This window comes from Rutidosis leptorrhynchoides, chromosome 11 (assembly GCF_046630445.1).
Source record: "Rutidosis leptorrhynchoides isolate AG116_Rl617_1_P2 chromosome 11, CSIRO_AGI_Rlap_v1, whole genome shotgun sequence".
In the NCBI taxonomy this organism is placed as follows: Eukaryota; Viridiplantae; Streptophyta; class Magnoliopsida; order Asterales; family Asteraceae; genus Rutidosis; species Rutidosis leptorrhynchoides.
The window spans coordinates 322915755-322939912 of record NC_092343.1 but is presented as its reverse complement, the minus strand read 5'-3'; the positions used below and the strand labels follow the sequence as shown (position 1 = coordinate 322939912).

The window sequence follows — 24158 nt, the reverse complement described above, 5'->3', positions numbered from 1 at the left end:
CCAAGTTCCACTTATCCTACTACTTGGTCCTGACATTCTTAAAGCAAAACTACACAAAACATTCAGTATAACATGATACGAACTTAACAAAACAATCAAAAACAGCAAAATTCAAAAATTAGGGTTTCTATACACTCAGTCGAGTGTATATACACACACGGTCGTGTGTATCTTCGAATGGTCGAGTGTGTGAACTCACTCGGTCGAGTGTGTCACACACTCGATCGAGCGTGTTCATCAGATCTGAGAACCCTAACTTTGCAAATCAATCAAATCTGTTGTTTTTGCTTCAAGATCTGACCATAATAATCTCTAAACATGCCGATTAACATAATCAAACAACTAATTTTAACAGATTAAATCTAAAAAGCATTCAATTCGAGTTTTGCATTTCAAACACAAAATCAAAGATTATGAGCAAACGAAAACGAGTTATGATACCTTGTTAGTGGCGCTGTGATCACAAGAGAAAGATGTATCTAAAGCTAGCGATCAAAAACTCATTCTTTAAACTTGATAAACTTGGTAAAATTCGATCTCTAAATCACACAAGTATTCTGAGCCGTTTGAGACTCAGACCCTTTTTATACCCCAGACACACTCGGTCGAGTGTGTCGTCCACACGGCCGTGACTGTATGTGCACTCGGTCGAGTGTGTTTTAAACACATCACATAATTTTCACCTAGTCAGTCGGTCGTGCGAGTAGCTTACACGGTCGAGTGTTTTTACTCACTCAGTCGACTGTCTTTAGGGTTGAAAACATAGAAAATTTCGATTTCAATATCACAACACCTTCCTTGTCCACTACCCCTGGGACTGATCTCCACAGTATAAAAACAAAACCTACATTGTTCCTTTAAGCTCTAAATAATTTATTCTCTAATTTAACGAAAAGCATAGGGTCCTTTCACAGTAAACCTTTCCGAGAACTCAGTTTTTTGGCTTAATACATAAACAGAAATGCACATGCACCTAATCTTATGAATGCAAACAATCTCAGATATGCATGCACATGTAAATACACAAAGCAAAATACTGTACAAGATCCAGTGTGTCATGATTATCAGCAACAGTTAATCTTTTAGATAACATCAGTTTCATTAAACAATAGCATAAGAAGAATATATGATGTAATCAGCATAGGAACAGATAAAACTGCATATCAAGAATCACACCACAAGGAGAATAACACATCTTTTGTGAGTTGACATATTAAATTGATTATGTCTTTTGACTCGGGGATCAGAACTGAACTATATTGACATGTTTCTCCACAATTCATTCATTAACTTATTTGATAAAGCATATACAGAACAACTTTCAGATATATCAGCAGACATTTATCAACTTTCATCCCAGACTTCGATGATCACGTTATATTAATTACTTTAACACATTTCAATGTTAGACTTTGATCATGAAGTCAGTCCTCATTTGAGATCGCACGATGTTTCAGGTAGAACAATTGAGCACAACATGTTGACGTTGTCCTCTTATCACATCAATGTACTTTCAATTTGATTGAACGGAACCATCTCACTATGTTTCTAGCAACCCTGTCAGCCATGAGCTTCTACCTTAAACTTACACCTTTCGTTTCAGATAACCTTGTGAATCTCAAATTTATTGCATACTTTGTTAAAGACGCATACCGGCCGCTATAAACCCCATACTTAAATGGAAATCGTATGATGTATGATGTTGGATGGATGGAAGTGATATATATATATATATATATATATATATATATATATATATATATATATATATATATATATATATATATATATATATATATATATATATATATATATATATATATTTGAGTGATGGAACGCTAAGATATCCTCCAGAAGATATTCCCTCTATCCAGGTCAATAGGTACAATCCCATACCACAGACAAAAGATGTAAAGTCCACCAAAAATGATGTGAACTGAATGATTTAAGTTCTCTATATCTGATGATCTGATAAATTTCTCCTCCTCGGATGTAGATAACTAAATCTTCTAAATAAATCTCCAATGGTATTATCTCTGAAGCTGTGTTCAATTCTTGATCCATGATTCTCTTGCAGTAATATGATGCATCATTTTATTTACAACGTGGAATAAAGAAACATCAACATAACAAACATTTTTTTTTCTGATGTTGCCTTTTCTCCATAAAACGAACAAAATAAATAAGTAAATATAACTATACATGATGATGATGCACTACTGTCTTTGACTTTAGTAGAAACTGCACAGAAAACCAATCTTCTGATGTTGAAATCTATAAACCGATGATGTTGCAAAATATAAATCATTCTGTGTCTGTGACACAAGACTGCACTTATCAACCCTTTTAGAGAAAGCACCTCCCTTCGGGTACCCGATATGTATGTTGTTGAATTTCGGTCCAAGTAATAAAGGTAAATAGAAACAAGTATGCATCCTAAACAAAGTATGCTCACCTTGGAGACTCACAAAATTATCCTTTTGCTACCGAGTATAAATCGTAGTAGGGGAGACCTCAACCGTTTGTTGAGTTTCTGAACAACCATTTCTCAGTACATATTCTGTGATAAGTAGGTGAGTACCCTCAACCACTGTAAATCTTTCCATGATTTTCTCATCATGATATTTACGCTTGGTTAATGTGATCATCTCTATCTAGAGTTAGGCCAATAAAGTCCACTAACACATTATCAATCATCCTGTATTACTTGTTTTTCACAACTTACATGTCAGTTCAGTATCGCAATCACTTCCCCATAACATTGAATAAGCAACTCATTTTCAGGTTTTTCAATTTTTATGGATTTTCTATTTTTCAATTTTTATTTGCTTTTCTGGTTTTTCTGATTTTTATGGCTTTTTGGTTTTCTCTGTACAAAAGCATAAAACTATCTAAAAACATTATCAAACATGCAGAAAAATCATCAAAAACTAATCTATCATGCAAATGGAAAGTAAACATGCAGATGATCTACAAACTACCATGCAAACCTACACAAATGATACAAGCAGTTGCAAGACCTTCACAACTCAGTCTCTTGGTTAGGTTCCTCTGTGTCAGGAACCTCAGTTTTAGGAACCACGTTAGTAAGCAATTTAATACCTATTTCCTTTAACAGAAAATCAAAGCGTGGTTTATCAAAAGCTTTTGTGAAGAGATCATCCCTTTGGGCTGTAGTGTCTATCTGCACTACATCTATCAGCTTTTTCTCATAGCAATCTCTAATAAAATGGTACTTAATCCCTATATGTTTCATTTTAGAATGATTTACGGGATTTTTAGTGACAGCTATGGCAGCGCAGTATTATCAACATAAATAGGAGTGTTAGAAATTTGCAAACCGTAGTCACGTAGTTGCTGTTGAATCCAGATGACCTGAGATGTACAGCTGGCCGTGGCAATGTATTCTGCTTCACAAGTGGACTGAGCCACAGCTGTCTGCTTCTTACACTGCCAGGTAACAAGTTTGCTTCCCAGAAACTGACAACCCCCTGATGTTGACTTAAAATCTTTCTTACAACCTCCATAGTCCGAATCACTATACGCAGTGAGATCAAAACCATCCTCACACGGATACCATAACCCTAGGCTCGGTGTATCTTTCAAATACCTCAGAATCTTCTTAACCATTAACATATGATGAATATTAGGATTTGCCTGATAACGAGCTCACAGAGAAACCGCAAATATGATATCTGGTTAAGAATCTGTAAGATACATTAGAGAACCTATGATTGCCCTGGATAACGTTTGGTCCACTGAAGTACCCTCACAATCAGGAGATATCCCATGATTTACAGACAATGGAGTCTTAGCGGGTCTTTCTGCTTCCATTTGAAACCTCTTCAGAATATCAGCTACATACTTGGTTTGATGCAAGAAGATGCCTTTATCCGTCTGAGCTAACTGTAGACCTAAGAAAAACTTTATCGTTCCCATTGAACTCATCTTGAACTTCTGCTGCATGACTTTCTCAAACTCGTCAACCATTCCCTGATCTGTTGACCCGAAGATAATATCATCCACACAAACCTGCACTAACATAAGATGTTTTCCCTTCTTCTTGATGAAAAGCGTTTGATCAATGACACCTCTCCGAAAATCGTTTTCAATCATGTAGTTGGACAACGTTGCATACCATGCTCTAGGAGCTTGGTGAAGACCATAAAGTGCCTTTTCAAGTCGATAAAACTTTTCAGGGAAATGCGGGTCTTCGACACCAGGTGGTTGTTCAACAAACACTCTTTCATTGATCTCGCCGTACAAAAATGCACTTCTAACGTCCATCTGAAAAACTTTAAAACCCATGAAGGATACAAAAACCAAGAAAATCCTAATTGCTTCAAGTCGTGCAACCGGAGCAAAAACCTCATCATATTCAATTCCATGGATTTGTTGATATCCCTTCACCACCAGTCTAGCTTTGCTTCTGATAACAATACCCTGTTCATCCTTCTTATTCTTCAAAGCCCATCGAAGACCATAGGGAACACAACCATGCGGTGGATTGACTAGCTTCCAAACTTTTAAATGTTTGAATTGTAACAGCTCCTCTTGCATTGCACTAACCCACTCGTCAAACTTCAATGCCTCATAAGCATCTTTATGTTCAATTTTACAGACATAACATGAGTGAGCATGCACAAATATTCTTCCTGTCTTATTCAACGTTGAATAAAAAGCTGTTACCACATTCGCACTCTCTGTCTGAACATCTTCTGCTACTGTTGAACTTACACTAGTCACGGGAACCTCTGATGTAGTCGGAACTTCAGATGTAGAGGCTTCATTAGACTTCCCTTGAGGAATACTAATGTGAGGAATGCCTCTTGAATCCACATAATAATCATCAAGTCATTTAGGTGGCAGAATCACACGATTGGATCTACGTACACCTCCTGCTTCAGTTGGCGGTTCAGTCACTGTTACAGTTGGTGGTTGATTATACAGAGGATTAAGATGTTCCTCAGTCAGTTGCGTTCGACTAACTTCCTTGTCATCTTCAAGCTCACTATCTTCATCTGTATATACTACCCCGTCCTCATTTGAATCAAAATTACCTCTAAAACTATGTGGACTTGGTTGCACGCTAGAAACTGGATTCTGAACCTACACTGGAGCAGTGATTACATTCTCACAAGAGTTTTGAGAATCAAACAATATCTAAGTCAGAACTTCTTCATCTGTAGCATCTGGCGGAAGATTGAAGGAATCAAATAACTTATCATATTCAAACTGCCATGCGAACCCTTTACTAATACGAGGTGGAGCATTGCGTTGAATATCAACCTCATAGCATTCTTCCACACACTTGGACTCAGTATTATACACCCATTTGTTCGGATTCCCATATCCCAAGAAAATACCAGAGATCACCTTTGAATTAAATTTTTCTCCAGCGTCTCGTACCAGAATAGTACAAGGTGCACTAAAGGGTTCAAAATTTTTAATGTTCGGCTTTCTCTTGTGTAATAGTTCATAACATGTTTTACCATGTCTCTTCACCACCAGAACTTTGTTCATCACGTAGCATGCAGTACTCAAGGCTTCACCCCAGAAAACAGTTGGAAGACATGAATCAGCAAGCATTGTTCTTGCAGTTTCAATTAGAGTCCTATTCTTTCTTTCAGCAACACCGTTTGATTGAGGTGTATAAGCAGGACTGAACTGTTGTTGTATCCCCTTCTCATTACAGAACATCAGCATCTGATTGTTCTTAAATTCTGTACCATTATCAGTACGAATCTTTCTAACCTTCAACTTATACAAACTTTCGAGCTTCAGAATCAAAACTTTAATATGATCGAAAGTATCTGACTTGTGTTTCAACATCACAACCCACAAGAAATGGGAATATTCATCTGTAACCACCAAGCAGTAAGACTCTCCGATGAGAGTTTTACAGTTAACAGGACCAAAGAGGTCCATGTGCAGCAATTCTAAAGGAATATTAACTGAATGATGCTTCTTGGCAGTATGTGACTTCTTAGTCTGTTTCTCTTGCTTACACGGAAGACAACCTTCAGGAATATGAAAACTCTTAACATTCACACCTTCAACTAATTCATTGTGAACAAGATTATTCATCTTCCTTATACTCAGATGACCCATACGCTTATGGTAAATAATCGACTCCTGTTTAGTAGCCTTAGAAATGAATGCCTGATGGCCTGTAGCTGCTTTAACATGAGCCTTACGCATATTAAGGATATAGAGATCCTTGCATCTTGGAGCCGTCATCAAAATCGTGTCTTCCGGAATAAAAAACTCTTTTCTCAAAATATAACAAAACTTATCATCAAATGCAATGGTATTGATGTCAAAGCAGGGGGGTATAAAATACTATTAAATTTTAGCAGAAAATACTATTAAATACGATACAATTTTACACAAGATATTTATTTATTTATAGAATGGATATACTTAAACCTTGCTACAACACTTATAGGCAGTGTACCTAATCGTACAGTAGTGTAGTTTTTAGTAAGTCCGGTTCGTTCCACAGGGAAATCTTTAAGCAAAGCTCAACGCTATATTAGTTTACTTTTATAAAAATTCAAATATATATATAGGTAATATTATTATTATAAAGGGGGGGTTTTTACCGTTTAATGACTGGTTTGTCGATTTTAAAACTTTAGTCGTAGTTAAAACCTAATGTAAAATATAAAATAAATACAAGACTTTAAATTAAAGCGTAAAGTAAATAACGATAATGAAATTGCGAATAATAAAAATGCGATAAAAATTAAATTGCGATAATTAAAAGTACGATAATTAAAAGTGCGATTAAATAACAATAAAAGTGCGATAATTAGAAGTGCAATTAAATATAAAATAAAGGAAATAAAATATGAAATAAAAGAATTATGCTTATTTAAACTTCCGTAATCATGATGTTTGACGTGTTGATTTTAGTTTTATGCCCATGGGTTAATTGTCCTTTGTCCTGGATTATTCAATATGTCCGTCTGGTTTTTGTCCATAACAGTCCATCAGTCATAAATATAAATTGCAAGTGTCCTTGTCAAATTATTATTATACCCGAAGATAAATATTCCAACTAATTGGGGATTCGAATTGTAACAAGGTTTTAATACTTTGTTTAATTAATACACCAGGTTATCGACTGCGTGTAAACCAAGGTTTTACTACTTTGTTAACAATTACACCAATTACCCTTGAATGTAATTTCACCCCTGTTTTAATTATTCTAGTGGCTATTAATCCATTCCCGTATCCGGTTAAATGAACGATTATTCGTACATATAAATACCCCGCCCATCGTGTCCGATCGAGTGTATATGGTAATTTATAGGGACGCCCAATTGTAAATCTTTATATTAACATTAACAAACTTTCATTTAGTTAAACAAATATAAAGCCCATTAATAGCCCATAGTCTAGTTTCCACAAGTGTCGTTCTTTTATCCAAACCCCAATTATGGTACAAAGCCCAATTACCCAATTTTAGTAATTAGCCCAACATCATGATTACTTCGTTTTAAATAAGCATAATAATAACTTAGCTACGAGACATTAATATAAAAAGGTTGAACATAACTTACAATGATTAAAAATAGCGTAGCGTTACACGGACAGAATTTCGACTTACACCCTTACAACATTCGCTAACATACCTTTATTATTAGAATTAAAATTAAAATATAAATTATAAATATAAATATATATTACTTCGTATGAATGAGAAGAAAAAAATGATGATGATTTTGATCAGAATTCGGGTTGATTTATAGCCAGGAATGATTTTTGGGGCTCCGCGACTCGCGGCAAAATGGCCTTTAAACTCCGCGAGTCGCGGAGAGGTATTTTCAATTTACTCCCTTGGAGTTTCTGGCTGCCGACGGTTTTAATAATATATATATATAATATATATATAATTAATATAATTAATTATATATTATATTATATTTATATATATAGTTAACTTGTAATTTTTAGTCCGTTGCGTCGAGCGTTAAGAGTTGACTCTAGTCCCGGTTCCGGATTTTCGAACGTCCTCGCGTACAATTTAATATCTTGTACTTTGCGTTTTGAATCTTGTACTCTTGTGATTTTGAGACGTTTCTTATCAATAATTGGAACCTTTTTGATTGTCTTTTGTTCTTTTGAGCTTTCTGGTCGTTTGCGTCTTCAAATCGTCGAATCTGTCTTTTGTCTTCACCTTTTATTATTTAAACGAATATCACTTGTAAATAGAACAATTGCAACTAAAAGCTTGTCTTTCTTGAGGAATAATGCTATGAAATATATGTTCGTTTTTAGCATTATCAGGTATACTTTTTGTCAGCAACTTGCGAAACTGAAAGCAGATTGTTCGACATCTGCTCTACATAATTAACTTTATCAAAGCTGACGTTCTCATTAGCAATAACACCCTGAGCAGTAATAAATCCTCCTTCACTACCTGCAAAAGAAAGTGGTCCTAGCAAAGACAAGTTCCCTGTCATGTGCCTGGATGCCCCACTATCAACAATCCAAGTACTGCAGTGTGGATTGTAGGCGACCTGCACATTAAAGTAAAAGGATTAGTTAGAAAGGGCCACCCATGCCCTAATGGCAGTGGGTTTCCCATCAACACCAACAACTGGCAACTCCACCCATTGTCCTTTAGATCCAGAAGGACCTTCATGATTTTGAACACCCTTTACTTTCTATTTAGGTTTCCAAACTGTGTTATTCGGTAATGGTTTTCTATAGTAATCATTAGTTTGAAAAACCTTTTTATCATTTGATTTCACAGAAGAAGAATTAAACACTGTTGAAGGTGATCTCCAATTAAAGAAACGATTTGTACTAAGATCAACCTTCCTTCTGGGTGTCTGTCGAATGGGTCTACAATTCATAGCCCTGTGTCCAAACCTTCCACAATTGAAACAGTTAACATTATCAACATCATGAGAGTTAAACAATTTGCGTCTAATTGGTGAAAACTGTCTCCTAGGTGGTTCAGTACATTGTATAGTGGTAGGGGGTGACGAGACTTGTTGCTTAACAGTCTGTCAACGAACAGGCGGAACATACTTGGACACACTACCATATTTGGAACTTGCACCTGTTGGTGTTTGTTCTACCTTAGGACCTGTAACGTCTATCCTTCCTTTACTAACAAACTTAGGTGACACTCCTTGAGTGTCCTTCTTCTTATTCTGTTTGGGAGTCACATTGCTTTTAGACTTAGCCTTTTGACTTTCAGTCATCTTACTAGCATTAGCAGGATTTTTCAGAATGGTAACAGGTTTAGTGACAAGCTTAAAAGGTTTGCTGTCTTTCTCAGTGTCGATATCAGTATCTGACTCAGTTTCATAGACAACATCTATAGGTTTCATTGACTCAACAACCTTAACAGAACTCTCAACAGGTGTTTCTTTAGGCTTACCATATTCTTGTTCTACAACTGGACCCTTACTTTTCTCAACCGGTTTGTTAATATACTCACCTAAAAGTGGTGGGGCAACCTGGTTATAACCTAAACCCTGCTGTTTAGGAGGATTCAAAGTCTATTTCACATAAGACATCCTCTGCCAATTGTCAATTCTAGCTTTCTCAGACTCGTATTTCAACTTAAATGAATCTCTCTCTGCCTTAAGAGTCTCTATATGTCCCAAATACGTAGTAATCACTTTTCCATCATCTATAACAGTTGATTTTAAGTGACCTACCTGATTTTCTAAAGACTTAATCACATCAACATAGTCTTTCTGTTTATTAAGGTAGAAAAGCGCATCATCATAGTTCTTTTTATTAGTCTGATTCTCCAAACTTAGATTCTTAAGGTCAATTCTAAGCTTAGGACAAGTCTCACATGTAACAGATATCTCATTAAGCTTAGTGATAACACATTAAAGCCTCTCAATTTCCTGTTCATAACCAATGCATTTAGAACAATTAGAAACTGAGTCAATACATACCTTATCATTACCGGACGTGTTGGCCATGAATGCATAGTCATTTCTTCCAACCTGAGAATCTGCATCTGATTCTGATTCTGACTCTGAGCTAGTAGTATCCGAGTAATCAGCCTCATAACCTCCTTTACCCTCACCTTGATCTGCACAAACTGAACTCTGAACAGTAACAATCTTCTCATCACCACTCTTAAGATCATAGTTGAGCAAATGTTCTAGCTCTTTTCTGAACCAAGTACCAACATGACAACTCATCCCTTCTTCTTCATCAGACGAGTCAGTAGTAAACTCAAGATCTGATAAGTCCTGAGCTTTGCGAAACTTATCATACAACCTATCTTTAATCCTCTTCCTGAAGCAAAATTTCATCAGCTCTTCTGCTCTCTTCAACCTAGCATCACATTTGCACACATAGCATGTGCAATTTGGATTATCCTTACCCGTACAACCTGCATTTTTCTGAACAATTCTTTCCTCTTCAATTTCTGCTTCGTTTTTACCTACAAACACAACGTTAGCTTTTTGCGTATCTACCGAGATGGACCAGTCACATACTTCATCCGCATACGTTGTAGTCAAAGTCTTGGATTGAACAGAACCCGAAGATTCTTTTTCGATAATTACATGTTGTGGTGTAACTGAGATGGTTGTCTGGTGAAAAGGATCATGAAAACCAGGCTTGGGTGGTCTCGTGCAAGTCTTCTTAAAATGACCATATTCATCACAATTGTAGCACCTGACCTTTGACATATCAAAACCGAATTTCGAATCTCGATTCAAACTCAACGATCTTTGTCCTGTTCTCTTCAAGTACTTTCTAGCACGTCTCACAATGCTACCCATACAGTAGAGTATATCCATTCTCTCAAGCTCGTCCTCATCAATCTGATCATAGTCTTCATTTTCAAGATGACTATTAAGCACTTGTCCACCAATCATATCGTTGTATGAGTTAACAACAATAGCTGCCAATGCCATATCTTCCTGAATAGATTCGCGAGATCTCTTCTTGATATTCTCAGTTTGAAACACAGGAGTCTGAGTCTGAGTCTGGGTCTGTTGAATCGGTGAATCTTCAATCATCTTAATTGTAGAATTTTGAGCTTGTAATTTAGCATTAAAGTAGCCGGACTGAGACGATGGTGCAGACATTTGTGAAGCATTGGCTGATATGTATGCTGTCTATAGTGGAGCATGAGTACCAGAAGATGAAGCTAAAGATGATGCAGCATCAGCTACAGAACCAAGTCACTTTCTCTTTGCTTCATCTTGAATGTCCTTCTCCATCAACTTCGAAGTAAAAGCTGTTAGTGTTAACGGACGACCTGACGAACTGTACCTGTTTTGAATCTTCTCTATCTCATGATCCCACTTTTCTGGAAGACCATCTTTCAACACCCTTACTGCCTTTTCATCAGGCACCTCAATCCCATAATCTGCCATCTCTGCAACCAATAATCGATATCTTTCCAAAGTCTGTCCTAGAGATTCTGATGGAAGAGCTGCAAACACCCTCCATTCATCCTTCAAAACCTTACCTTTAGTTGCATGATAAGTAGCAGTACCTTCTGTTGCAGATTGAAGAGCTAACCAGATAGTATACGAGGTTTTGTTTCGGTTCTTAAATTGCTGAAAGATTTCCTTTGACAAAGCTTGGGTTAGCTGAGCATAACATCTACACTCAAGATTGTACTCTTCACGCTCTGTAGGACTGAACTGTGAAGTTTTTTTGGGTTCACCATCTGCTCCACATGGCCATACATACGGATTCTCAATACATTCTCAAAGTCTAGAATCGACACCATTTAAGTAAATAACAAAACTAACTTTCCAGTCCAAGAAGTTCTTAAGATTGTCAAGTCTAGGCACTTTATTCGAAGCACCAGAATCACTTTCATTCAGTAATAGTTTTTGTTCCAGGTGCGATAACTAATGCACTGTATTCATTCATCACTTGTTCGTTTGTGTCAGACATTTCAATTGATTAAGTGTTAAATTTAAAGTTAATTACGAGTTGTTTTAAAGTCACACGGTCGATTTTCCTTGACACACGGTCGATTGATTGAGACACACAGTCAATTGATTGAGACACACGGTCGAGTGTATGACTTACACTGCCGATTGTCTGACCAAATTTTGGCAGCACTTCGTTACAAAATGAGCCTTGGGTATTACAAACTCACACGGCCGATTGTCTATCTGCCACGGTCTGTTCACTATCTCACACGGTCGAGTGACAAAATAACACGGCCGACTGACCTTTTGAAACTAACACGGCTCAGGTAAAACTCACACGGTCGATATAACAACTCACTCGGTCGGTTGTCAGTACACACACGGCTGAGTGTGTTCTTGACAGTAGCAGGTCGACAATTAGGGTTTTCTAGGCAAAAATCAATTTTGCAATCAATTATGGATGAAAAACACAAAACCAACACATAGAAAACAATAGTGATGACTCCAGAAACACCTTTTGACAATAAAACTACCAACAATAACGTTGAAAAACCAATTAATTGACTAAAAACCCAAAAACACCAAAAACACCAAATTTTGACCCACAAATGATTTGATCAAGCAAAACCAGAAACCTGGCTCTGATACCACTTTGTATATGATTGTTCTAAGGATCTTAGGTCACTTGAACTCTAAACTAGAGGCGGAATACACTAGAAAAGGGTTAAACTGAGATATGGGTCGTTTTGGGATCGAATTGGTCAAACCTAGAGCAAAACCTAGATTAGATCGACTCCTAGATGATATATTTCGGTGGTATATGATGTTAGTGTTCTCTAGAGACGAAAACCTACGACTTAGGGTAAATGGGACGAGTAACCTCATCAAAGAAGTCTAAACCCGTATATATAGTGAACACAGACACACTCGGTCGAGTGTCTGTGTCCACACGGTCTACTGACTGACACAGTCGGTCGAGTGTCTATACACACTCGGTCGACTGTGTACATTTTAAACATATTGATCACTTGATAAATTAAGTATGCACAAACACAAATATAATCAATAGTCTCAAGTAAACATTATTACATAACCGAAACGTGTTAAACATAAAAATGGATAACGGCTGGGGATTCATGCACCAACACTATTAATACGATAGCGGAACTTAGATCGAACCGAAATAATAAAAGATTGGAGCAAACTTCACTGTTATATGTGTCTACAGTTTTGGGTAGACAAGTCGATCAAGAGGTATTGCTGAGTCAGTTATTAGGTGATGAAGCATGTAACCAAAATGTGAGCATTATCTCGATAGTCAGTCTAGGTGGGATTGGAAAACAACTCTTGCACAACTTTTGTACAACAATGAAAAAGTTAAAGCTCATTTTGAACTCAGGGTGTGGGTTTGTGTTTCGGAAGAGTTTGATGTACTCACTATTAACAATAAGATCTATCAAGCTGTCACCGGAGAGAACATGAATTATTTAAATTTGGATCAGCTTCATGTGGCACTTAAAGAAAAAATTTCGAACAAAAAGTTCTTACTTTTGTTAGATGATGTGTAGAATGAAGACCACGAGAATTGGAAAGCTCTTGAAAAACCACTTAAAGGGATGCCAGGAAGCAGTGGCGATTCCAGGATTATAACTCAATGGGGTCCCGAAATTTTTTTCAGTACTAATTATATTAAAATGTTATTTTAGTGATAGTTTACTTTCAAAAAAATTATAAATTCGAAAAATATATGGGTTTCATATAGTGTAATTTAGTGGTGTCCTATACAATTTAAAAGAAAAACTATTGATTTGAAAAATATATGGGGTCATACATTAAAATTTAGTGGTGTCCTATACAATTTACGGAGTATTTTCTACTAATTTTTTTTAAACTAGCGGTGTCCCGTGACCCCACAGGTATCCACTTAGATTCGCCAGTGCCAGGAAGTAAAATCATGGTTACCACACGGAAGACCACTGTTGCAAGGGTGATGAATTGCACTCAACCTTATGATTTGGGACTTTTATCTGATGAAGATGCTCTGTCCTTGTTGGCTATATCTTCCATAGATGAGCATAATTTTGACAAGCATCCATCACTTATATCAGCTGCTCAATCTTTTATTGAAAAATGTGATCGTTTGCCTTTGGCTTTGATAGCAATTGGGAGGGTCTTGAAGTCAAGAAAAACAGATGTTGATGAATGGGCGAAATTGTTGGATAGTGTGATTTGGAGTTCACCTTATGAAAAGGATATTCTACTGGCTCTGAAGTTGAGCTACTATGATCTTCCTTTACATCTGAAACAGTTGTTTGCACATTGTTGTTTATTCCCAAAGGACTATGTATTCAACAAGAATGGACTAGTGTTATTGTGGATGGCAGAGGGGTTTTTAAACCAAACCACAACCAACATGTCAATGGAGAGGTTGGGTGGCGAGTACTTTCAAGAGCTTTATTCAAGGTCATTTTTTCAACATTCAACGGGTAACGAATTCGAATACACCATGCATGACTTGATGAATGATTTGGCGATAAGTGTTGTGGGAGACTTCTTCTTTACATTGAATGATAAGATGGATGTAAATGGTAGGAACGAAGCTTTTGAGAAGTTCCGTCACTTTTCAGTTTTGGGTCAACGAGGTGCACGTTATATAAATAGAAATCTGGAGGAACTATACAGATGCGGATACTTGCGTACGTTCTTAGCAGCGGTAACGAATAAGTCAGTTGTTATAGTATGGGATAAAGTTCTTGAGAAGTTACTTCCCCAATTACAGTTCTTGAGGGTTTTAAGCTTAACACGGCGTTCAATCATGTATGTACCAATATCTATTGGTCGTTTCAAACATTTGCGGTACCTCAATTTTTCAAAAACGGATATCGAACATGTACCGGAAGTGGTAAGTGACCTTTATAATCTACAAAGCTTATTGGTTAGTGAATGTTACAAGTTGGTTAGATTGCCTCTCAGTTTTGCAAAGTTAATAAACCTTAGACATCTTGACATGAGTAACACTCCAAAATTAATGAAGACACCCCTAGGGATAGGTAGATTAACGAGTCTACAAACTCTGTCCAAGGTTTTTATTGAAGAAGATGATAATGGGTTTAATGTGTCTGACTTGAAAAGCTTGTTGAATCTTGAAAGTCAACTTTCCATTTCAGGGTTAGACAAAGTGACAGATCCACAACAAGCATTTGATGCCAACTTACAAGGAAAGAAGGGTCTTACTAATTTGGATATGAATTGGAGTAGTGTATTTGATGATTCTCGGGATCCAAAGATAGAAGATGGTGTATTTGAAAGGCTAAGGGTTCCCAATAAGTTAAACAAGCTGAACATTTTAAACTATGGGGGAACGAAATTTCCTAGTTGGTTTGCAGATCCTTTGTTTGATAGGCTAAAAAAGCTTTGTTTGAAAGGTTGCATGAATTGTACAGATTTTCAGACTAATTCATTTCCAATATTAGAATACTTGGAAACTACTGATATGCTAGTATTGGAGAAATGGTCAAATCATGATGGTGACAAAACTACTGTATCATTTCCTCGTCTTCGTGAAATTCGTATAAAAGATTGTCCAAAACTGGGTGAGGTGTCAACTGGATTGATAAAGTCACTAGAGGTTTTGGTTTTAAAGATTGGAATTGTGTGGTATTAAAAATCTTACAAAATTTGACGGGGAAGTTTTAAAACATCTCGGGGCTGTTAAATTATTGGAGGTTAAAAATTGCAATGACTTGAAATATCTTTGGGATTCAGAATCGGAGCTTGTAAGTTTAGAAAAGTTGATAGTAGAAAAGTGTAAAAAGTTGGTATCAATGGGAGAGAAAGAGGTTAATGTTGGAAGTAGCAAAAACATGAAATTAGTCGTTAAAGAAGTTACTTTTGACTATTGTGATTCATTGGAGAGTTACAATTGTCTAATAGTGTTGAAAAATTAATGATATCCCATTGTCGTTCAATGAAATCATTGACATTTTCAACAACATACCAAGAGCATGATCCATCCTCTCTCAAATGTCTTTATATCTAAAAATGTTAAAACCTAAAATCTTTTTCTCACGAGCATTTGCAAAGTCTCACATCTTTGGAAGAGATTAGGATAATTATGTCATAACCCGACCTTAACCATAAGGACGATTACAATAACATATGATTTCATCGCGAGGTATTGACCTCTATATGCGACATTTTTCAAAAACTGCATTCGTTTTTACAATACAAACCATAGCTTTTATTACAAATACAAGGTTTAAACAACTTAATAATGATTATCGTTTAGCGATAATCTTAGACTTACAAACTTTACATGTGATAATAACAATACGACTTCCAACATATTTTACATTACAAATCCTCCGATATGCAATTTTATTTTTGACACAAATATGCATACTCAAGATCTTGCTTAAATTCAACATGTTGCAGCGGAAGCTTTTAGTTATCACCTGAGAATAAACATGCTTAAAATGTCAACATAAAGTTGGTGAGATATAGGTTTAATGCCGGCAGGGTTATAAATATAGACCACAAGATTTCATATATAAACGTTTTAATAAAAATATTCTAAGTTGTTGAGCACTTGATAACCATACTTAACATTTAATCAACGTCGCATATTCCCTTTATTATGAAATCTTACTACACCGTACCAAGTGTAGTTACCGAAACGAAGTACTGTGCAACCGTTGAATACTGGTCGTCCAGTTCGGTTGGGGTTGTCAGGCCCGATAGATCTATCAACAGGATTCGCGTTTACAATACCTCATGTAAATAATAGTTACCAAGTTACAGGGAAGTATACCAGTGGTACAACTCAATGTAGAATATATATTTTTAATCACTTGTGTCCATAACGTAAATCATAAAATGCATGTATTCTCATCCCGAAATATTTAGAGTTTAAAAGTGGGACTATATACTCACTTTTGCCTTGAAGGTATTTATCACAACTTGGTCTCCGATAGATATCACGAACCTAACCATATATATAATATATCAACATATTTTCTTTTAAGTAATCGTTACATATATATATATATATATATATATATATATATATATATATATATATATATATATATATACACTTTTAATACTTTTAATATTTTCTTAGTCCGTAGTTAGCAGTCCGATGTTAGTGGTCCACAATTAGTTGCTTAAATAAAATAAATAAAGACCACATCGTATTCGTATTGATCAGAATTAATCTCGACCCATGGTACCATGTTGTCAAGTGACGTGTTGCGTACATAAAGTACCGTGTTGTCAAATGACGTGTTGCGTACAATCATGAGGTCTTATGATTAATCTTCTCATGTTGTTTACGGGTGGTCCTGAAATATATAAAATCAAATCATAAGTAAATATATATGAAATATCATATTAATTAGAAATATATGATTAATTTAATTTTTCTCCAAATATTTCGTAGCTAAACTAGCTTCGGATACCCGATCATGTTTTAGTCGTAGTTTCTTCATTACAACTCCGTTTTTGTTGGTTCAACTTGCCACTTCCTTGGATCGAGTCAAATTTTAAGAATATGAACTGAAAATACCTTAGGTTGTATTCAAAATCACAGGTTATAGGTCAAACTTTGGTGAAACTTATGAAAGTGATCATTTTCCATCATAAAAATAACATTTAATGATCATTTTTCTAAAAATACTTACACTTTGAGTTAAACCATGAAATTTTTATGTGTTAACATATTCATAAGAAATATCATTTTTTTCAAAACATGAACTTCCAATTCAAAGCTTAAGATGGTTTTTAATTATCCAACCCAAAACAGCCCCCGGTTGCACTCCGACGACGTAGATTCAGTTTTTAAGATGTTCTTTGTAAAACCAAGTTATATCTTGTTAAGTTAGCATATCATTATGATATATTACAGGTCTTGAAGTGTTTTAAAAGTTAAGTTAGAAGGATCTATTTAGTTTGCAAACAAGTTTGAAATCATTCAAACTATGTTCTTGTTGTTAAAATTTTACAACACAAAATAAGATAGCTATATAAATATGAATCGAATAAGGTTATGAACAAGGTTACTACCTCAAGTTACTTGGACAAAGTTACTTTAAAAGATGAGAAAAATCCTAGAACCAAAAGAGTGGTGGAGTTGGATCAAAAGGTTGGAAGTAAACTTGTATTTTTGGAAGGATTATTGAAGTTTTCTTGTAAGGAATTTATTATGATGATTAAGGCTTGTTTTTGAAGCTAGATCTTCATGGTTATTAGCTGATATTGTGAAAAACACTTAAGGTTCCTAAGAGTGTGTTTTTTGTTAGAGAAAATGTGTAGTAAAAATGAAATTGGAATGGAGTATAAATGGTGGTGAAAAGATGTATAAATTTGTAATATTGTGCAAAAGTCTTGTAATATGCCAAATTGATTAATCATGCATGCTAAGATCCAAAATTGGCTGACTCATGGCTGCTAATAAAGTGATTGTGATGTGTATATACTAATAGTAAATATGTATAGGAGCTGGGTATGATACGAGTACATATACTCTAGGTATACGTGTAGAAATTTTGAGGAAACGGAACGAGAATTCAAATATAGCTATCTTTTGTAAATATACTTATATTGTTTTATGTATATAAGCCCTTTAAAAGTGATTAAATACATATTTATACGATACTTGTATAAGTATTATAGGTTAAAGGTATATATGTCAAATAACGTTACGTATAGTTATCATTTTGAAAACTTAAGTTAGTAGTCTCAAAGTATACTTATAACTTATTGTTATTAGTACACAATGAGATGTTAAACCATTCTTAGATCATGTTAAATATACATAAATACATATATATACACAAACGTATAATTATAGTTTGTTATATAGTTCGTGATATCATCGGTCAAATTGGACGGTCAAACGTTGTGTAAAACTCTTTTTAAAAACATAAATCTCAATAATTTAGATTACTTATCATGTTGGTAAGGTTTAATTTATATAAATATTAATCTCATAGGTATAAAATGATCGGAAAAATCCGGGTCGTTACAGTACCTACCCGTTAAATAAATTTCGTCCCGAAATTTTAAATTTGTACCTATTTTGCGTTCTCGGGAAACAAATGTGGGTACTTTCGTTTCATCTGATCCTCTCGTTCCCTAGTAAACTCGGGACCCCTTCGAGCATTCCAACGAACCTTAACGATCGGTATGTTGCTCTGCTTGAGTTGTTTAACTTCACGGTCCATGATTTCGACTAGTTCTTCTATGAATTGTAGTTTCTCGTCAACTTGGATTTCTTCAAGAGGAATGGTGAGATCTTCCTTTGCAAGACATTTCTTAAGGTTTGATACGTGAAATGTATTATGTACTCCGGCAAGTTGTTGCTGTAACTCGAGTTGATAAGCTACCGGTCCAATGCGTTCGATGATCTTGAACGGGCCTACATACCTTGGGTTCAGTTTACCCCTTTTACCGAAACGTATTACACCTTTCCAAGGTGACACCTTTAACATAACCATGTCACCGATCTAAAACTATAATGGTTTCCTTCGGACATCGGCGTAGCTCTTTTGGCGACTACGGGCTGTTTTCAATCTCTCCTTGATTTGTACTATCTTCTCAGTCATTTTGTGTATGATCTCGGGACCAGTTAATTGTCGATCTCCTACTTCATTCCAACAGATAGAGGATCTACACTTCCTTCCATACAATGCTTCGAATGGTGCAGCTTTAATGCTCGCATGATAACTGTTATTATACGAGAATTCTGCTAATGGTAGATATTTATCCCATCCGTTTCCAAAATCGATCACACATGCCCTGAGCATGTCTTCAAGAGTCTGAATTGTTCTTTCACTCTGCCCGTCAGTTTGTGGATGATATGCGGTGCTCATATCCAAACGAGTTCCCAGGGCCTCCTGTAGTGATTGCCAAAACTTTGATGTAAATCTACTATCACGATCGGATATAATGGAAATAGGTATTCCATGCCTTGAAACAATTTCCTTTATGTATAATCGTAATAGTTTCTCCATTCTATCCGTTTCCTTTATAGGCAAGAAATGTGCAGATTTGGTGAGATGATCAACTATTACCCAAATGGTGTCATAACCCCAGGCAGTCTTAGGTAACTTTGTGATGAAATCCATGGTAATACTGTCCCATTTCCATTCTGGGATTTCTGGTTGTTGAAGTAACCCTGACGGCTTCTGGTGTTCTGCTTTGACTTTGGAACAAGTTAAACATTCCCCAACATATGTTGCAACATCTGTCTTTAAATTAGGGCATCAATAATGCGTCTTAAGATCTTGATACATCTTTCCAACTCCAGGATGTATCGAGTATCTTGTCTTATGTGCCTCATTCAATATCAACTTCCTTAATCCACCCAACTTCGGTACCCAAATACGGTTTGCAAAATATCAAATTCCGTCTTCCCGTATAACGAGTTGCTTCTCATACTTCTTCATTATTTCATTTCCTATGTTTTCTTTAGTAAGAGCTTCTCGTTGAGCCTCTTTGATTTGTGAGTTGAGATTCATGTGAATTTTTATGTTCATTGCTCATACTCGAATTGGTTCCCGTTCCTTTCTGCTTAGAGCGTCGGCCACTACATTCGCTTTCCCGGGATGATAGCGAATCTCACAATCATAGTCGTTTATCAGCTCGACCCACCTACGTTGCCTCATGTTCAGCTGTTTTTGATCGAAGATATGTTGAAGGCTTTTATGATCGGTAAACACAGTGCATTTAACCCCATATAAGTAGTGTCTCCATATCTTCAATGCAAACACTACTGCTCCCAATTCTAAATCATGCGTCGTATAATTCCGCTCATGAATCTTCAATTGTCGGGATGCGTATGCTATAACTTTCTTCCGTTGCATAAGGACGCAACCAAAACCTTGTCGCGAAGCGTCACAATATATCTCAAAATCATCGTTCCCTTCAGGTAACGATAAAATAGGTGTTGTAGTCAACTTCTTCTTCAGTAATTGAAATGCACTCTCCTGCTCAGAAGTCCATTCATACTTCTTCCCTTTTTGTGTTAACGCTGTTAATGGTTTAGCTATTCGGGAAAAATCTTGAAAAAACCTTCTATAATAACCAGCTAAACCCAAAAATTGGCGTATCTGCGTTGGTGTCTTAGGAGTCTCCCATTTTTCAATGGCCTCAATTTTAGCTGGATCAACCTGAATTCCTTTGCTACTAACAACGTGGCCAAGAAATTGCACTTCTTTCAACCAAAATGCACACTTAGAAAATTTGGCGTATAACTGTTCTTTTCTTAACAATTCTAATACCATCCTTAAATGCTGCTCATGCTCTTGCTCACTCTTGGAATAGATAAGAATATCGTCAATGAAAACGATAACAAACTTATCTAAATACGGACTACAAACTCGATTCATGAGGTCCATGAATACAGCTGGCGCATTCGTTAATCCAAACGGCATGACCAAAAATTCATAATGACCGTAGCGTGTCCGAAAAGCAGTTTTCGGAATATCTTCTTCTTTGACGCGTAGTTGATGATAGCCCGGCCTTAGGTCGATTTTCGAGTAAACACATGATCCTTGCAATTGATCAAATAAGTCATCAATTCTCGGTAGTGGATACCGATTCTTGATAGTTAACTTATTTAATTCACGATTATCTATACACATTCGGAAAGATCCGTCTCTCTTCTTGACGAATAAAATCGGAGCTCCCCACGGTGAAGTGCTCGGTCGAATGAAACCACGGTCCAGTAATTCTTGTAAATGGCTTTGTAACTCTTTCATCTCAGATGGTGCAAGTCTATATGGAGCACGAGCCACTGGTGCAGCTCCCAGTACTAGATCTATTTGAAATTCTAAAGATCTAAATGGAGGTAATCCCGGTAACTCTTCCGGAAATACTTCAGGAAAATCTCTTGCCACAGGCACGTCGTTGATGCTCTTCACTTTTTTCTTCGTTTCGACTTTATTAACATATGCTAAGATGGCATAGCACCCTTTCTTCAAGCACTTTTGAGCTTTCAAACAACTAATGAGTTTTAGCTTTGAGTTACCCTTCTCTCCATAAATCATTACTGGCGTTTTATCCTTACGAGGAATGCGAATTGCCTTCTTGGCGCACACAACTTCAGCTCCTATTTTGGACATCCAGTCCATGCCGACTATTACATCAAAACTTCCTAATTCTACGGGTATCAAATCAATATTAAATGTTTCTCCGGCTAAATTTATTTTACAATCACGGCAAATTTTATCGGCTTTAATTAGTTTACCATTAGCTAACTCAATCATGTACTTAGCATCTAGAGGTAATGATGAACAATTCAATTTAGCGTGAAAGTCTCTACACACGTAACTTCTATCGGCACCAGTATCAAATATAATAGATGCGGATAAGTTATTAATGGTAAACGTACCCGTAACAAGCTCCGGGTCTTCGTACGCCTCTCTAGCATTAATAACAAATGCTCTTCCACGTGCAGATCCATTATTCTTCTCTGGATTTGGGCACTGACTCTTATAATGACCCTGTTTCCCACACCCATAACAAGTAACAGTGGCCAAGGCAGTTCTATTTGCATTGGTGGCAGGAGTCTTGGTACCGTTTGTATTTGTAGCGGGAACCCTACAATCTTCAGCAAGATGACCTTTTCGATTACAATTGTTGCACACCACATTACAATAACCAGAGTGATGTTTGTGGCATCTGTTACATAAAGTATTTCGTCCCTTGTAACCTGAGTTCGAACCGCTACCCGCACCTTGCGTGGTTTCTTGTTTCTTATTGGATTGTTGATGATTACCTTCCCACTTTCTTTTATTTCCCGATGTCTTGACATCGGTGTTCTTATCCAGAATAATCTGGTCCATCAACTCGTTCGCCATGGTGATAGCTTCATGAATAGTCTTGGGTTTGGATGCTGTAACATTTGCCTTGACCTTTTTAGGCAAACCGTCTTTGTACAGTTCAATCTTCCGTTCTTCGGTTGGAACCAATTCGGGACATAGCAAAGTTAATTCCATGAATCGCTGATTGTAGTTGGTGAGTTCAGTACCAACAACTTTCAAGCTTCGTAATTCAGCTTCCAACTTCCTAACCTCGTTCCTTGGACAATATTCGTTGATTAGCATTGTTTTGAATTCTTTCCAGGGAGTATCATAAGCTACATCTCCTCCTACGGCCTTCACATAGTTTTTCCACCACGTGAGTGCACTATCTTGTAAGGTGCACGATGCATACTTGGTCATGTCCTTCTCAATACAACCACTGATTTTAAACACAGACTCAATCTTTTCGATCCACCGGGTTAAACCGACCGGTCTTTCTGTTCCACTGAATGATGAGGGCTTGCAACCTTGAAAAGTTTTGTAAGTGCATCCCACACGAAGATTTGGGTTAACTGCAGCACCTCTTGCAGCCTCGACCCATAACATTCTGTCGTTCACTCGCTGATTGATGAGTTCCTGGATTTCTTGTTCCGTCATTCGGTTCAATCGCGCCATAATCTTCAATAAAAATGGAAAAAAAAAATAAAATAATTATTCACATGGAATATTATAGATGTAGCATGTATTTACAGTACATCGTAGCTTATTAATAATATGAACCAGTTATTATTATAAAAGCCTTTTCTTCTTATTAGCGTTTTATAATTATACCTAGGGTAGTACCTACCCGTTAAAGTTCATACTTAATAGCTTAGTACGAAAATCAATTACTATCACCCAAATAATACTCAACCATGGAAAATTATTGCATTTCACACTTCACTATTTTACATATGCTTATCTTACATCAAACATTAAGCAAACCACACTAGTAATATTATACAAAACATTATATGATCCCATGGTTTAAAACAACAGCGCATCATTTAACCCAAAGCGTTTGTGTTCAAAGAAATCGCTTAAAGGTTATCCTGGTTGTCTCCCTGCGTTTTGGCTGAGGAACCGAAGAACTGGATGTCGGGATAGAACTAATAGGAATAGCGGGAATAGGTGTGGAAGTATCTGGTGGAGTTGGTGCCACAACATCCTCTCTAGACTCGGGATTTGGATTTTCCATTTCAGTAGCCTTTCGTTTCTTTTCTCGTTCGAACTTGTCTTTCATAATTTCCTGTATTTCTTCCTCCTCAGGATCACTTTCCGGTTCCTCTTCAATTGATTCATCCGGAACTTGTGAGTCTTCCCCAAAGGTGTCATTTTCATCATCGGATAGGTTAATGACTGGAACACCATCTGAAGATTCTGGTTCGGAGTCGCTGAATGTGATAACAAGTTCTAAGCTAAACATCTA

General features: G+C 36.4%; 1 protein-coding gene across 1 annotated transcript; it reads left to right on the top strand.

The window, feature by feature from the left end:
* The first annotated feature begins 13839 nt into the window (after nt 1-13839).
* On the top strand, nt 13840-15549 carry LOC139875716 (putative disease resistance RPP13-like protein 1). The gene has a single exon (XM_071863025.1). The coding sequence runs from the start codon at nt 13840-13842 to the stop codon at nt 15547-15549; it is 1710 nt and encodes a 569-aa protein (XP_071719126.1).
* The last annotated feature ends 8609 nt before the right edge of the window (nt 15550-24158 follow it).

Excerpts from the sequence above, each read along its gene's own strand:
- LOC139875716 (XM_071863025.1), top strand. The coding sequence starts at position 13,840 with ATGGTTACCACACGGAAGACCACTGTTGCAAGGGTGATGAATTGCACT.